Source organism: Medicago sativa, chromosome 6 (assembly GCF_051527215.1).
Source record: "Medicago sativa cultivar Bolivia chromosome 6, Bolivia_mono, whole genome shotgun sequence".
Classification (NCBI taxonomy): domain Eukaryota; kingdom Viridiplantae; phylum Streptophyta; class Magnoliopsida; order Fabales; family Fabaceae; genus Medicago; species Medicago sativa.
The window spans coordinates 46,772,411-46,788,975 of record NC_140754.1 but is presented as its reverse complement, the minus strand read 5'-3'; the positions used below and the strand labels follow the sequence as shown (position 1 = coordinate 46,788,975).

Sequence of the window (16,565 nt, the reverse complement as noted above, 5' to 3'; positions counted from 1 at the left end):
AAATATCACACATTATTTCAGCCCTTCTCCACTCCTCACTTGTAGGACAACACTTAAAATTTGAATCCCGCAAACTTAAACTAAAAAAAGCACGACGATAAATAAGCGCGGTCTGAAGCATTATAAAAGTGGAATTCCATCGAGTAACACAATCTAATCTCAATCCGATGGTTGTATCAATATCACCAACAGTTCTAACACATTCGAAAAACAGTAGTGTCCTACTTTCTGTTACCCTCACATAAGCCACACTTTGCCTAATCTTATGTAATGCATCGCTAACTACTTTGAGTCCATCTTGAACAACGAGGTTCAAGATGTGAGCTGAGCATCTTATATGAAAAAATTCTCCATCAGCCAACAAACTATTTGATAACCCTAAATGTTCTTTCAAAAAGTTTTGCATACTATTGTTTGAAGAAGCATTATCTAAAGTGATGGAAAAAACTTTTTTTTCAATGCCCCAATCATCTAACATTTCCAACACTTTCAATGCTAATTCTCTCCCAGTATGTGGGGGTTCCATATGGGCAAATGCCAAAATCTTACTTTGTAACTTCCAATTCACATCAACATAATGAGCAGTTAAAGAAATATAACCTTCATTGGTGCATGCAGTCCAGCAATCAGAAGTTAAACAAACTCTCCCACGAATTTGAGCCAACTGTGATTTCAACTTTTGCTTCTCATCACCATAAACTTTCAAAATCTCTTTGGCTATAGTATTTCTACTAACAAAAACACAATCATCATTCAAAAACTTCTGGTATTCTCTAAACACCCTCCACTCGACCATATTAAATGGTGCACCATGTGTAATCATGATTCTAGCTAAAATTTCTCGATTAGCCATAGGGTCAAACTTTTTCTTTCTCAATTTTCCTTCAGTATCAATCATCATTTCACCCACATCATGATTTTTGATAGTCTTGTTACAACTATCTACATGACGCTTTAAATGACTAGTTCCGCTGCTTGATTCACAAGTCAATAATTTGTGACACGCCTTGCATCTACATTTCTCTACTCCATCTACAATACCAACTTTCACAAGATAATGCCACACGTCAGATGTTAGGGCCTTGCCCTTTCTCTTGGCCTTGGTCTTAGCCTTCCCCTGCTTACGCTTCTTATCCTTTGGATCAGAAGCCACTTCTTGTGCATTTTGATCAATTTGTGGTACCGGTGGAATTTCCCTAGCTTGGCTCTCAATTTCCCCATCAACGCACATATTTTCATGACTTTTACTACTATCAGTATCACTATCCATCATCTTTGAAGCACAAACAGATTGTAATTCCTACAATATTATATGCCAAGTTATAAGCCAAATTAAATGTAGAATAACGACTTCTAAACCAGAAAATCAATCATTAAAGATTACATAAATAATCAATTCATTAAATATAAAATAACCATGACAATATTGTGCTTTATTTCATGTTGTGATTTCAAGTAAGCTCCAAACGTGTAGCGCAATGTAATTATATCAAACATGCCTTCAATTTAAACGTGTACTGATGTACTATATGCCACATTTACACTATTAATTAATTGAATATATATTTAGTGTCATCCAAATGCCAAAATGATAGTGGCCATCATCAAGATTTAACACTTATAAATAAACAGTTGTGGAGCCTACTTCGTTTTCACCATACCCAACTCAGTCAGATCCAGTATTGTGCTTTATTTCATGTTCTCAAATCACAAATTTAGTTCTGTCAATTTCTTTATGTATATACTGTCACGTAATGCCATAGCTATTGGAATTTGGAGTGGTTCATTAGGAATTCTTATTCATCAGTGAATCCTATAGCTACTGGTAATCATGATAATGAAAACAACAAGTTATTACATGCACACAGTTCACTTCAATGACAAAAGAAATACGAACCTGGAAAAAGATGAAGATTAAGAAACAGAGCTGTTAAGCCTGAATTAGAAACATAGCCGCTGAGCCTGAATTAGAAACCAAGAAAAAATGAGGATCAAAGAAACTGCAGAAAACAGAAAACGAAGAAAGGAAGAAATCGAACCCGTGAGTTGTGAGTGTGAGACGTGAGTGAGCTTCTAATTCTGAAGATGCTGAGCTTGTGAGTTGTGAGACCTGAGAGGCTGAGAAGAGAAGAGCCGCCGCAAATGACTAGTCAGTGAGAGTGATGGAGTGAATAATTAGGGTTTCTTCTCTTTTTCAATTCAATTAGGAGTTGGGCCGGGTCGGATCTTTAATGCAATTGGGTTTGGGCTGTGTCCACACCACACACAGACCAAAAAAAAAACAGTTGTATTTTTTTTGCGGGCTTCCGGGCAGCCCGGAGCCCGGACGGGCTAGCCCTAACGGGTTGCGGGTTTTTACGGGCCGGGCTAAAAAGCCCTCTTCATATTTCGGGCTGCAATTATTCGGCCCAAGCCCTCAATTTTATTCGGGCTTTCGGGCCGGCCCGTACGGCCCGGCCCGTTTTGACAGCTCTAGTTTTCATGAGTTATTTTCTTTGATATTCCTTGTATTACAGCATGTGACCTCTTTCATATATATAAGGGGCGAAAATTATGAATGAAAACAAGACTATTTTGAGTGAAAAACTACACTATGTGTGTTTTTGAGCAATTGCTCTTTGGTTCTGGATTGGACCAATTTTGATCATATCAAGAATCCTTTCTTGTGGTGATCCTCAATCCCATAGACTTATCACTTTCTTGGATTAGAGAGTGTGGCGTCCCTTTCTTTCTATTCCATTTCTCCATTTTATCCACAAAATCTGTTTGGGTCAAAATTCTGCCATTTGCATATTTTAACCCAAATAACCACTTTCCATTCTGTTTAATGCATTTTTGAATCACATTATCAAGCAATTTCGTGAGTTTGGAGGAAAAATAACAATTTTTGGAATATGGGACTCATCAAGTGGTAATCAGAGCAAGGTTCTAAAAAGGGTCAAACTTTGGTAAAGTGTCTTTCTTCTTGTTCCTTATTTTTTTTTTCTTCTTTTTCTGTCCAATATTGATATTCATATAAAAAAAACGAAAAAAATATATTAGAAAAAAATTGCTCCTTTTTGTGTTTTTGCCACACTCTAATTTTTTTTTATTTCTTTCGTTTCTAGTCAACCTTTATCCTTTGTTTCTTGTTTTAGTGTCTTTCTTTGTGTTAAGTCTTTGGGATTGTTGATTGTTTTTGGTTTCTTTAAAGAACTAAAAGAGCAATTTGAGTGGTAAGGACCATTTTAAACACTTGTTACTAATTTCACAAAATTTCACCTAGAACAGCAGCTATGACGATTCAAATGAGAGCAATGCGTGAGCATTTTGAGAGGCTGTTAAGAGAACAAGCTGAACAATTCCAACAAAGAGTTGATGAGTTAGAAAGAAGGTCTCAAAATTCTAATGATGGCAGTGGTGATGAGGATGAGAGGAGGCCTAGAAGGAGACCAAGGGAAAATCATTTAAGAGGCATAAAAATTAAAGTCCCATCTTTTGTTGGAAAGAGTGACCCAAAAGCATACCTAGAATGGGAGACTAAAATTGAACAAATTTTTAATTGCCATAATTACTCTAATGTTGAAAAAGTGCAGGTTGCTTCCATTGAGTTCAAGGAGTATGCTTTAGTATGGTGGGATCAATTGATCAAAGAAAGAAGAAGGTATGGAGAACAACCGATTGATACTTGGGATGAGATGAAGAGAATCATGAGGAGAAGGTTTGTACCTTCCTATTACCATAGAGATTTGCACAACAAATTGCAAAGACTTACTCAAGGTTCAAAAAGTGTTGAAGAATATTTCAAGGAGATGGAGATTGCGAAAATTAGAGCTAATGTGGAAGAAGACAATGAAGCAACCATGGCTAGATTTCTTCATGGTCTAAATCATGACATTAGTGACATTGTTGAACTTCATCACTATGTTGAAATGGATGACTTGGTACATCAAGCTGTCAAAGTGGAACAACAACTCAAGAGAAAAGGCCAAGTAAGAAGAAACAGTTCTTCTTCTAACTCTTCAAGTTGGAAGGATAAAATAGAGAAGGAGGGAGCATCATCATCAATTCCAAAGGAGTCCATGGCTGATCCTAAAGGTATACAAACAAACCCTTCTCAAAGTACTTCTACTAACAAAAGTGTTAAGTGTTTCAAATGTCAAGGTCAAGGCCACATAGCTTCTCAATGTCCAACAAAGAGAACTATGATAATTGAGGAGAATGAACACGTTGAGGTGGAAAATCATGATGGGTATGTTGAAGAGGAGGCTGAAGAAATACCAAGTGGAGACTTTTTCATGATTAGGAGGTTTTTGGGAAATCAAGCTAAGGAGGAGGAATCAAATCAAAGGGAAACTCTTTTCCACACAAGATGCCTTGTTCAAGGGAAGGTATGCTCTTTAATTATTGATGGAGGTAGCTGTACTAATGTTGCTAGTACACGTTTGGTGTCTAAATTGGAATTAGAAACAAAACCTCACCCAAGGCCTTACAAACTTCAATGGCTTAATGAACATGTAGAAATGCTTTGTGATAAACAAGTAGAGGTTTGTTTTAAAATTGGTAAGTATGAAGATGCTGTTTTGTGTGATGTAGTACCAATGGAGGCTAGTCATTTGTTGTTAGGGAGACCTTGGCAGTTTGATAGAAGTGTTCTTCACGATGGCCGAACCAACAAGTACTCTTTTATGCATTCTGGTCAAAAGATTATTCTTGCACCATTGAGTCCTAGTGAGGTTAGAGATGATCAAAAGAAAATGAAAGAAAAATATGAGCAAGAAAAAAGAGAAAAAGAAAAAGAAAAATCAAAAGAAAAGAAAGAGAGTTTGCTTGAAAAAAAAGGAGAGTCTCAAGAAATAGTCATGAACAAACAGCCCCTATATTTACTACTTTGCAAAAAGGTGGCTTTGTTGACTAACACTCAAAATTTTCCAAGTTGTACTAAATTTCTCTTGCAGGAATGTGAAGATGTATTCCCAAAGAAGGTGCCACAAAAATTTGAAAGAATTGTGTTTGAACCTGGAGGTTGTATAGCTTCCAAATTCGTGGACGAATTCTTTCGAAGAAGGGGAGTATGATGAGGGCCACAATGGAATGGAGGGAGGGCTTGCTTGCTGGCCATTTTGATGTTTTTTATTTTTATGTTGTAATAAAAGTGTAAGGGACCAATTCTGGCCAAAAACACTAAGTTTGAATTTCTAGTGTGTTTTATCCATTTTAAAGCTTTCAAAAGCTTTAAATGGCGTGCTTGCTTTATTTTAAAAAGAAAATAATATGCTGAATCAAGTATAGTGAAAAGAAAACAAGAACATTAATGGGAGGCAGGAAAATAGCACATGACATCAAGGGAAAGAAGGAAGTGGTGCTGCTACACTTTAAAGCACAATAAATTGTTTTCTTTCAGCCCATTCATTGAAGAAATCAATTGGAAACGTTTTAAGCATCATGGGAGACGCCCCACCATCAATTGTGGCTGCACAATTTCATTCTAAATCAATTTGTAACCATTTTTGCAATTATTCAGCACTAGGCATTAATGTTAGACTAATGGCTGAATTCTTAGAGTTTTCATGAGTTATTTTCTTTGATATTCCTTGTATTACAGCATGTGACCTCTTTCATATATATAAGGGGCGAAAATTATGAATGAAAACAAGACTATTTTGAGTGAAAAACTACACTATGTGTGTTTTTGAGCAATTGCTCTTTGGTTCTGGATTGGACCAATTTTGATCATATCAAGAATCCTTTCTTGTGGTGATCCTCAATCCCATAGACTTATCACTTTCTTGGATTAGAGAGTGTGGCGTCCCTTTCTTTCTATTCCATTTCTCCATTTTATCCACAAAATCTGTTTGGGTCAAAATTCTGCCATTTGCATATTTTAACCCAAATAACCACTTTCCATTCTGTTTAATGCATTTTTGAATCACATTATCAAGCAATTTCGTGAGTTTGGAGGAAAAATAACAATTTTTGGAATATGGGACTCATCATTTTCTTTCAGTAAAAAGGGCATAAAGTGGCCTAGCCTTATCGAATCGAAGCATGTAATAGTTTCTAGGAAATCTAACGAGCATATCTACGACTTCCATAGTTGATTTTAGAAAATTGAAAAACGGCCAAAATGGTGGTAAAGTGAATTTCCTGGTTAATTTACGGATTTTACTTGTTTTTGATTCTTTTTCTTTCAGTAAAAAGGGCATAAAGTGGCCTAGCCTTATCGAATCGAAGCATGTAATAGTTCCTAGGAAATCTAACGAGCATATCTACGACTTCCATGGTTGATTTTAGAAATTTGAAAAACGGCCAAAATGGTGGTAAAGTGTATTTCCTTGTTAATTTACGGATTTTGCTTGTTTTTGATTCTTTTCTTTCACTAAAAAGGGTATAAAGTGGCCTAGCCTTATCGAATCGGAGCATGTAATAGTTCCTAGGAAATTTAACGAGCATATCTACGACTTCCATGATTTATATTAGAATTTTAAAAAACGGCCAAAATGGTGGTTAAGTTAATTTCCTTGTTAATTTACGGATTTTACTCGTTTTTGACCCTTTTTCTTTCACTAAAAAAGACATAAAGTGGTCTAGCCTTATCAAATCGAAGCATGTAATAGTTCCAAGGAAACCTAACGAGCATATCTATTACCTCTATGGTTGATTTTAGAATTTTCAAAAACGGCCAAAATGGGGGTTAGGTTAATTTCCTTGTTAAGTTACGGATTTTACTCGTTTTTGACCCTTTTTCTTTCACTAAAAAGGGCATAAAGTGGTCTAGCCTTATCAAATCGAAGCATGTAATAGTTCCTAGGAAATCTAACGAGAATATCTACAACTTCCATGGTTGATTTTAGAAATTTGAAAAACGGCCAAAATGGTGGTAAACTGAATTTCCTTGTTAATTTACAGATTTTACTTGTTTTTGACCCTTTTTCTTTCACTAAAAATGGCATAAAGTGGCCTAGCCTTATCGAATTGAAGGATGTAATACATCCTAGGAAATCTAACGAGAATATCTACGACTTCCATGGTTGATTTTAGAAATTTTAAAAACGGCCAAAATGGTGGTAAAGTGTATTTCCTTGTGAATTTACGGATTTTACTTGTTTTTGATTCTTTTTTTTTCAGTAAAAAGGGCGTAAAGTGGTCTAGCCTTATCGAATCGGAACATGTAATAGTTCCTAGGAAATCTAACGAGCATATCTACGACTTCCACGGTTGATTTTAGAAATTGGAAAAACGGCCAAAATGGTGGTAAAGTGAATTTCCTGGTTAACTTACGGATTTTACTTGTTTTTGACCCTTTTTCTTTCAGTAAAAAGGGCATAAAGTGGCCTAGCCTTATCGAATCGAAGCATGTAATAGTTCCTAAGAAATCTAACGAGCATATCTACGACTTCCATGGTTGATTTTAGAAATTTGAAAAACGGCCAAGATGGTGGTAAACTGAATTTCCTTGTTAATTTACGGATTTTACTTGTTTTTGACCCTTTTTCTTTCACTAAAAATGGCATAAAGTGGCCTAGCCTTATCGAATCAAAGCATGTAATAGTTCCTAGGAAATCTAACGAGCATATCTACGACTTCCATGGTTGATTTTAGAAAATTGAAAAACGGCCAAAATGGTGGTAAAGTGAATTTCCTGGTTAATTTACGGATTTTACTTGTTTTTGATTCTTTTTCTTTCAGTAAAAAGGGCATAAAGTGGCCTAGCCTTATCGAATCGAAGCATGTAATAGTTCCTAGGAAATCTAACGAGCATATCTACGACTTCCATGGTTGATTTTAGAAGTTTGAAAAACGGCCAAAATGGTGGTAAAGTGTATTTCCTTGTTAATTTAAGGATTTTACTTGTTTTTGATTCTTTTTCTTTCACTAAAAAGGGCATAAAGTGGCCTAGCCTTATCGAATCGGAGCATGTAATAGTTCCTAGGAAATCTAACGAGCATATCTACGACTTCCATGATTTATATTAGAATTTTCATAAACGGCCAAAATGGTGGTTACGTTAATTTCCTTGTTAATTTACAGATTTTACTCGTTTTTGACCGTTTTTCTTTCACTAAAAAGGGCATAAAGTGGCCTAGCCTTATCAAATCAAAGCATGTAATAGTTCCTAGGAATTCTAACGAGCATATCTACGACTTCCATGGTTGATTTTAGAAATTTGAAAAACGGCCAAAATGGTGGTAAAGTGAATTTCCTTGTTAATTTACGGATTTTACTTGTTTTTCACCCTTTTTCTTTCACTAAAAAGGGCATAAAGTGGCCTAGCCTTATCGAATTGAAGCATGTAATACATCCTAGGAAATCTAACGAGAATATCTACGACTTCCATGGTTGATTTTAGAAATTTTAAAAACGGCCAAAATGTTGGTAAAGTGAATTTCCTGGTTAATTTACGGATTTTACTTGTTTTTGATTCTTTTTCTTTCTGTATAAAGGGCATAAAGTGGCCTAGCCTTATCGAATCGAAGCATGTAATAGTTCCTAGGAAATCTAACGAGCATATCTACGACTTCCATGGTTGATTTTAGAAATTTGAAAAACGGCCAAAATGGTGGTAAGGTGTATTTCCTTGTTAATTTAAGGATTTTACTTGTTTTTGATTCTTTTTCTTTCACTAAAAAGGGCATAAAGTGGCCTAGCCTTATCGAATCGGAGCATGTAATAGTTCCTAGGAAATCTAACGAGCATATCTACGACTTCCATGATTTATATTAGAATTTTCATAAACGGCCAAAATGGTGGTTACGTTAATTTCCTTGTTAATTTACAGATTTTACTCGTTTTTGACCCTTTTTCTTTCACTAAAAAGGGCATAAAGTGGCCTAGCCTTATCAAATCGAAGCATGTAATAGTTCCTAGGAATTCTAACGAGCATATCTACGACTTCCATGGTTGATTTTAGAAATTTGAAAAACGGCCAAAATGGTGGTAAAGTGAATTTCCTTGTTAATTTACGGATTTTACTTGTTTTTCACCCTTTTTCTTTCACTAAAAAGGGCATAAAGTGGCCTAGCCTTATCGAATTGAAGCATGTAATACATCCTAGGAAATCTAACGAGAATATCTACGACTTCCATGGTTGATTTTAGAAATTTTAAAAACGGCCAAAATGTTGGTAAAGTGAATTTCCTGGTTAATTTACGGATTTTACTTGTTTTTGATTCTTTTTCTTTCTGTATAAAGGGCATAAAGTGGCCTAGCCTTATCGAATCGAAGCATGTAATAGTTCCTAGGAAATCTAACGAGCATATCTACGACTTCCATGGTTGATTTTAGAAATTTGAAAAACGGCCAAAATGGTGGTAAAGTGTATTTCCTTGTTAATTTACGGATTTTGCTTGTTTTTGATTCTTTTCTTTCACTAAAAAGGGTATAAAGTGGCCTAGCCTTATCGAATCGGAGCATGTAATAGTTCCTAGGAAATCTAACGAGCATATCTACGACTTCCATGATTTATATTAGAATTTTAAAAAACGGCCAAAATGGTGGTTAAGTTAATTTCCTTGTTAATTTACGGATTTTACTCGTTTTTGACCCTTTTTCTTTCACTAAAAAAGACATAAAGTGGCCTAGCCTCATCAAATCGAAGCATGTAATAGTTCCTAGGAAACCTAACGAGCATATCTATTACCTCTATGGTTGATTTTAGAATTTTCAAGAACGGCCAAAATGGGGGTTAGGTTAATTTCCTTGTTAAGTTACGGATTTTACTCGTTTTTGACCCTTTTTCTTTCACTAAAAAGGGCATAAAGTGGTCTAGCCTTATCAAATCGAAGCATGTAATAGTTCCTAGGAAATCTAACGAGAATATCTACGACTTCCATGGTTGATTTTAGAAATTTGAAAAACGGCCAAGATGGTGGTAAACTGAATTTCCTTGTTAATTTACGGATTTTACTTGTTTTTGACCCTTTTTCTTTCACTAAAAATGGCATAAAGTGGCCTAGCCTTATCCAATTGAAGCATGTAATACATCCTAGGAAATCTAACGAGAATATCTACGACTTCCATGGTTGATTTTAGAAATTTTAAAAACGGCCAAAATGGTGGTAAAGTGTATTTCCTTGTGAATTTACGGATTTTACTTGTTTTTGATTCTTTTTTTTTTTTTCAGTAAAAAGGGCATAAAGTGGTCTAGCCTTATCGAATCGGAACATGTAATAGTTCCTTGGAAATCTAACGAGCATATCTACGACTTCCATGATTTATATTAAAATTTTCAAAAACGGCCAAAATGGTGGTTAAGTTAATTTCCTTGTTAATTTACGGATTTTACTCGTTTTTGACCCTTTTTCTTTCACTAAAAAAGACATAAAGTGGCCTAGCCTTATCGAATCGAAGCATGTAATAGTTCCTAGGTAATCTAACGAGCATATCTACGACTTCCATGGTTGATTTTAGAAATTGGAAAAACGGCCAAAATGGTGGTAAAGTGAATTTCCTGGTTAATTTACGGATTTTACTTGTTTTTGACCCTTTTTCTTTCAGTAAAAAGGGCATAAAGTGGCCTAGCCTTATCGAATCGAAGCATGTAATAGTTTCTAGGAAATCTAACGAGCATATCTACGACTTCCATAGTTGATTTTAGAAAATTGAAAAACGGCCAAAATGGTGGTAAAGTGAATTTCCTGGTTAATTTACGGATTTTACTTGTTTTTGATTCTTTTTCTATCAGTAAAAAGGGCATAAAGTGGCCTAGCCTTATCGAATCGAAGCATGTAATAGTTCCTAGGAAATCTAACGAGCATATCTACGACTTCCATGGTTGATTTTAGAAATTTGAAAAACGGCCAAAATGGTGGTAAAGTGTATTTCCTTGTTAATTTACGGATTTTGCTTGTTTTTGATTCTTTTCTTTCACTAAAAAGGGTATAAAGTGGCCTAGCCTTATCGAATCGGAGCATGTAATAGTTCCTAGGAAATCTAACGAGCATATCTACGACTTCCATGATTTATATTAGAATTTTAAAAAACGGCCAAAATGGTGGTTAAGTTAATTTCCTTGTTAATTTACGGATTTTACTCGTTTTTGACCCTTTTTCTTTCACTAAAAAAGACATAAAGTGGTCTAGCCTTATCAAATCGAAGCATGTAATAGTTCCTAGGAAACCTAACGAGCATATCTATTACCTCTATGGTTGATTTTAGAATTTTCAAAAACGGCCAAAATGGGGGTTAGGTTAATTTCCTTGTTAAGTTACGGATTTTACTCGTTTTTGACCCTTTTTCTTTCACTAAAAAGGGCATAAAGTGGTCTAGCCTTATCAAATCGAAGCATGTAATAGTTCCTAGGAAATCTAACGAGAATATCTACAACTTCCATGGTTGATTTTAGAAATTTGAAAAACGGCCAAAATGGTGGTAAACTGAATTTCCTTCTTAATTTACGGATTTTACTTGTTTTTGACCCTTTTTCTTTCACTAAAAATGGCATAAAGTGGCCTAGCCTTATCGAATTGAAGGATGTAATACATCCTAGGAAATCTAACGAGAATATCTACGACTTCCATGGTTGATTTTAGAAATTTTAAAAACGGCCAAAATGGTGGTAAAGTGTATTTCCTTGTGAATTTACGGATTTTACTTGTTTTTGATTCTTTTTTTTTTCAGTAAAAAGGGCGTAAAGTGGTCTAGCCTTATCGAATCGGAACATGTAATAGTTCCTAGGAAATCTAACGAGCATATCTACGACTTCCATGGTTGATTTTAGAAATTGGAAAAACGGCCAAAATGGTGGTAAAGTGAATTTCCTGGTTAACTTACAGATTTTACTTGTTTTTGACCCTTTTTCTTTCAGTAAAAAGGGCATAAAGTGGCCTAGCCTTATCGAATCGAAGCATGTAATAGTTCCTAGGAAATCTAACGAGCATATCTACGACTTCCATGGTTGATTTTAGAAAATTGAAAAACGGCCAAAATGGTGGTAAAGTGAATTTCCTGGTTAATTTACGGATTTTACTTGTTTTTGATTCTTTTTCTTTCAGAAAAAAGGGCATAAAGTGGCCTAGCCTTATCGAATCGAAGCATGTAATAGTTCCTAGGAAATCTAACGAGCATATCTACGACTTCCATGGTTGATTTTAGAAATTTGAAAAACGGCCAAAATGGTGGTAAAGTGTATTTCCTTGTTAATTTACGGATTTTGCTTGTTTTTGATTCTTTTCTTTCACTAAAAAGGGTATAAAGTGGCCTAGCCTTATCGAATCGGAGCATGTAATAGTTCCTAGGAAACCTAACGAGCATATCTATTACCTCTATGGTTGATTTTAGAATTTTCAAAAACGGCCAAAATGGGGATTAGGTTAATTTCCTTGTTAAGTTACGAATTTTACTCGTTTTTGACCCTTTTTCTTTCACTAAAAAGGGCATAAAGTGGTATAGCCTTATCAAATCGAAGCATGTAATAGTTCCTAGGAAATCTAACGAGAATATCTACGACTTCCATGGTTGATTTTAGAAATTTGAAAAACGGCCAAGATGGTGGTAAACTGAATTTCCTTGTTAATTTACGGATTTTACTTGTTTTTGACCCTTTTTCTTTCACTAAAAATGGCATAAAGTGGCCTAGCCTTATCGAATTGAAGGATGTAATACATCCTAGGAAATCTAACGAGAATATCTACGACTTCCATGGTTGATTTTAGAAATTTTAAAAACGGCCAAAATGGTGGTAAAGTGTATTTCCTTGTGAATTTACGGATTTTCCTTGTTTTTGTTTCTTTTTTTTTCAGTAAAAAGGGCATAAAGTGGTCTAGCCTTATCGAATCGGAACATGTAATAGTTCCTAGGAAATCTAACGAGCATATCTACGACTTCCATGGTTGATTTTAGAAATTGGAAAAACGGCCAAAATGGTGGTAAAGTGAATTTCCTGGTTAATTTACGGATTTTACTTGTTTTTGACCCTTTTTCTTTCAGTAAAAAGGGCATAAAGTGGCCTAGCCTTATCGAATCGAAGCATGTAATAGTTCCTAGGAAATCTAACGAGCATATCTACGACTTCCATGGTTGATTTTAGAAAATTGAAAAACGGCCAAAATGGTGGTAAAGTGAATTTCCTGGTTAATTTACGGATTTTACTTGTTTTTGATTCTTTTTCTTTTAGAAAAAAGGGCATAAAGTGGCCTAGCCTTATCGAATCGAAGCATGTAATAGTTCTTAGGAAATCTAACGAGCATATCTACGACTTCCATGGTTGATTTTAGAAATTTGAAAAACGGCCAAAATGGTGGTAAAGTGTATTTCCTTGTTAATTTACGGATTTTGCTTGTTTTTGATTCTTTTCTTTCACTAAAAAGGGTATAAAGTGGCCTAGCCTTATCGAATCGGAGCATGTAGTAGTTCCTAGGAAATCTAACGAGCATATCTACGACTTCCATGATTTATATTAGAATTTTAAGAAACGGCCAAAATGGTGGTTAAGTTAATTTCCTTGTTAATTTACGGATTTTACTCGTTTTTGACCCTTTTTCTTTCACTAAAAAAGACATAAAGTGGCCTAGCCTTATCAAATCGAAGCATGTAATAGTTCCTAGGAAACCTAACGAGCATATCTATTACCTCTATGGTTGATTTTAGAATTTTCAAAAACGGCCAAAATGGGGGTTAGGTTAATTTCCTTGTTAAGTTACGGATTTTACTCGTTTTTGACCCTTTTTCTTTCACTAAAAAGGGCATAAAGTGGTATAGCCTTATCAAATCGAAGCATGTAATAGTTCCTAGGAAATCTAACGAGAATATCTACGACTTCCATGGTTGATTTTAGAAATTTGAAAAACGGCCAAGATGGTGGTAAACTGAATTTCCTTGTTAATTTACGGATTTTACTTGTTTTTGACCCTTTTTCTTTCACTAAAAATGGCATAAATTGGCCTAGCCTTATCGAATTGAAGGATGTAATACATCCTAGGAAATCTAACGAGAATATCTACGACTTCCATGGTTGATTTTAGAAATTTTAAAAACGGCCAAAATGGTGGTAAAGTGTATTTCCTTGTGAATTTACGGATTTTCCTTGTTTTTGTTTCTTTTTTTTTCAGTAAAAAGGGCATAAAGTGGTCTAGCCTTATCGAATCGGAACATGTAATAGTTCCTAGGAAATCTAACGAGCATATCTACGACTTCCATGGTTGATTTTAGAAATTGGAAAAACGGCCAAAATGGTGGTAAAGTGAATTTCCTGGTTAATTTACGGATTTTACTTGTTTTTGACCCTTTTTCTTTCAGTAAAAAGGGCATAAAGTGGCCTAGCCTTATCGAATCGAAGCATGTAATAGTTCCTAGGAAATCTAACGAGCATATCTACGACTTCCATGGTTGATTTTAGAAAATTGAAAAACGGCCAAAATGGTGGTAAAGTGAATTTCCTGGTTAATTTACGGATTTTACTTGTTTTTGATTCTTTTTCTTTTAGAAAAAAGGGCATAAAGTGGCCTAGCCTTATCGAATCGAAGCATGTAATAGTTCTTAGGAAATCTAACGAGCATATCTACGACTTCCATGGTTGATTTTAGAAATTTGAAAAACGGCCAAAATGGTGGTAAAGTGTATTTCCTTGTTAATTTACGGATTTTGCTTGTTTTTGATTCTTTTCTTTCACTAAAAAGGGTATAAAGTGGCCTAGCCTTATCGAATCGGAGCATGTAGTAGTTCCTAGGAAATCTAACGAGCATATCTACGACTTCCATGATTTATATTAGAATTTTAAGAAACGGCCAAAATGGTGGTTAAGTTAATTTCCTTGTTAATTTACGGATTTTACTCGTTTTTGACCCTTTTTCTTTCACTAAAAAAGACATAAAGTGGCCTAGCCTTATCAAATCGAAGCATGTAATAGTTCCTAGGAAACCTAACGAGCATATCTATTACCTCTATGGTTGATTTTAGAATTTTCAAAAACGGCCAAAATGGGGGTTAGGTTAATTTCCTTGTTAAGTTACGGATTTTACTCGTTTTTGACCCTTTTTCTTTCACTAAAAAGGGCATAAAGTTGTCTAGCCTTATCAAATCGAAGCATGTAATAATTCCTAGGAAATCTAACGAGAATATCTACGACTTCCATGGTTGATTTTAGAAATTTGAAAAACAGCCAAAATGGTGGTAAACTGACTTTCCTTGTTAATTTACGGATTTTACTTGTTTTTGACCCTTTTTCTTTCACTAAAAATGGCATAAAGTGGCCTAGCCTTATCGAATTGAAGCATGTAATACATCCTAGGAAATCTAACGAGAATATCTACGACTTCCATGGTTGATTTTAGAAATTTTAAAAACGGCCAAAATGGTGGTAAAGTGTATTTCCTTGTGAATTTACGGATTTTACTTGTTTTTGATTCTTTTTTTTTTCAGTAAAAAGGGCATAAAGTGGCCTAGCCTTATCGAATCGAAGCATGTAATAGTTCCTAGGAAATCTAACGAGCATATCTACGACTTCCATGGTTGATTTTAGAAAATTGAAAAACGGCCAAAATGGTGGTAAAGTGAATTTCCTGGTTAATTTACGGATTTTACTTGTTTTTGATTCTTTTTCTTTCAGAAAAAAGGGCATAAAGTGGCCTAGCCTTATCGAATCGAAGCATGTAATAGTTCCTAGGAAATCTAACGAGCATATCTACGACTTCCATGGTTGATTTTAGAAATTTGAAAAACGGCCAAAATTTTGGTAAAGTGTATTTCCTTGTTAATTTACGGATTTTGCTTGTTTTTGATTCTTTTCTTTCACTAAAAAGGGTATAAAGTGGCCTAGCCTTATCGAATCGGAGCATGTAATAGTTCCTAGGAAATCTAACGAGCATATCTACGACTTCCATGATTTATATTAGAATTTTAAAAAATGGCCAAAATGGTGGTTAAGTTAATTTCCTTGTTAATTTACGGATTTTACTCGTTTTTGACCCTTTTTCTTTCACTAAAAAAGACATAAAGTGGCCTAGCCTTATCAAATCGAAGCATGTAATAGTTCCTAGGAAACCTAACGAGCATATCTATTACCTCTATGGTTGATTTTAGAATTTTCAAAAACGGCCAAAATGGGGATTAGGTTAATTTCCTTGTTAAGTTACGAATTTTACTCGTTTTTGACCCTTTTTCTTTCACTAAAAAGGGCATAAAGTGGTATAGCCTTATCAAATCGAAGCATGTAATAGTTCCTAGGAAATCTAACGAGAATATCTACGACTTCCATGGTTGATTTTAGAAATTTGAAAAACGGCCAAGATGGTGGTAAACTGAATTTCCTTGTTAATTTACGGATTTTACTTGTTTTTGACCCTTTTTCTTTCACTAAAAATGGCATAAAGTGGCCTAGCCTTATCGAATTGAAGGATGTAATACATCCTAGGAAATCTAACGAGAATATCTACGACTTCCATGGTTGATTTTAGAAATTTTAAAAACGGCCAAAATGGTGGTAAAGTGTATTTCCTTGTGAATTTACGGATTTTCCTTGTTTTTGTTTCTTTTTTTTTCAGTAAAAAGGGCATAAAGTGGTCTAGCCTTATCGAATCGGAACATGTAATAGTTCCTAGGAAATCTAACGAGCATATCTACGACTTCCATGGTTGATTTTAGAAATTGGA

The 16,565-nt window shown here is 34.9% G+C and overlaps 1 protein-coding gene across 1 annotated transcript; it reads left to right on the top strand.

Moving 5' to 3' along the window:
* The first annotated feature begins 3,518 nt into the window (after nt 1-3,518).
* Nucleotides 3,519-5,447, top strand: LOC146915501 (uncharacterized). The gene has a single exon (XM_085716438.1). The coding sequence runs from the start codon at nt 3,678-3,680 to the stop codon at nt 5,055-5,057; it is 1,380 nt and encodes a 459-aa protein (XP_085572564.1). The 5' UTR covers nt 3,519-3,677; the 3' UTR covers nt 5,058-5,447.
* The last annotated feature ends 11,118 nt before the right edge of the window (nt 5,448-16,565 follow it).

Bases quoted from the DNA above. Each gene is read 5' to 3' on its own strand.
- LOC146915501 (XM_085716438.1), top strand. From the start codon at position 3,678: ATGAAGAGAATCATGAGGAGAAGGTTTGTACCTTCCTATTACCATAGA.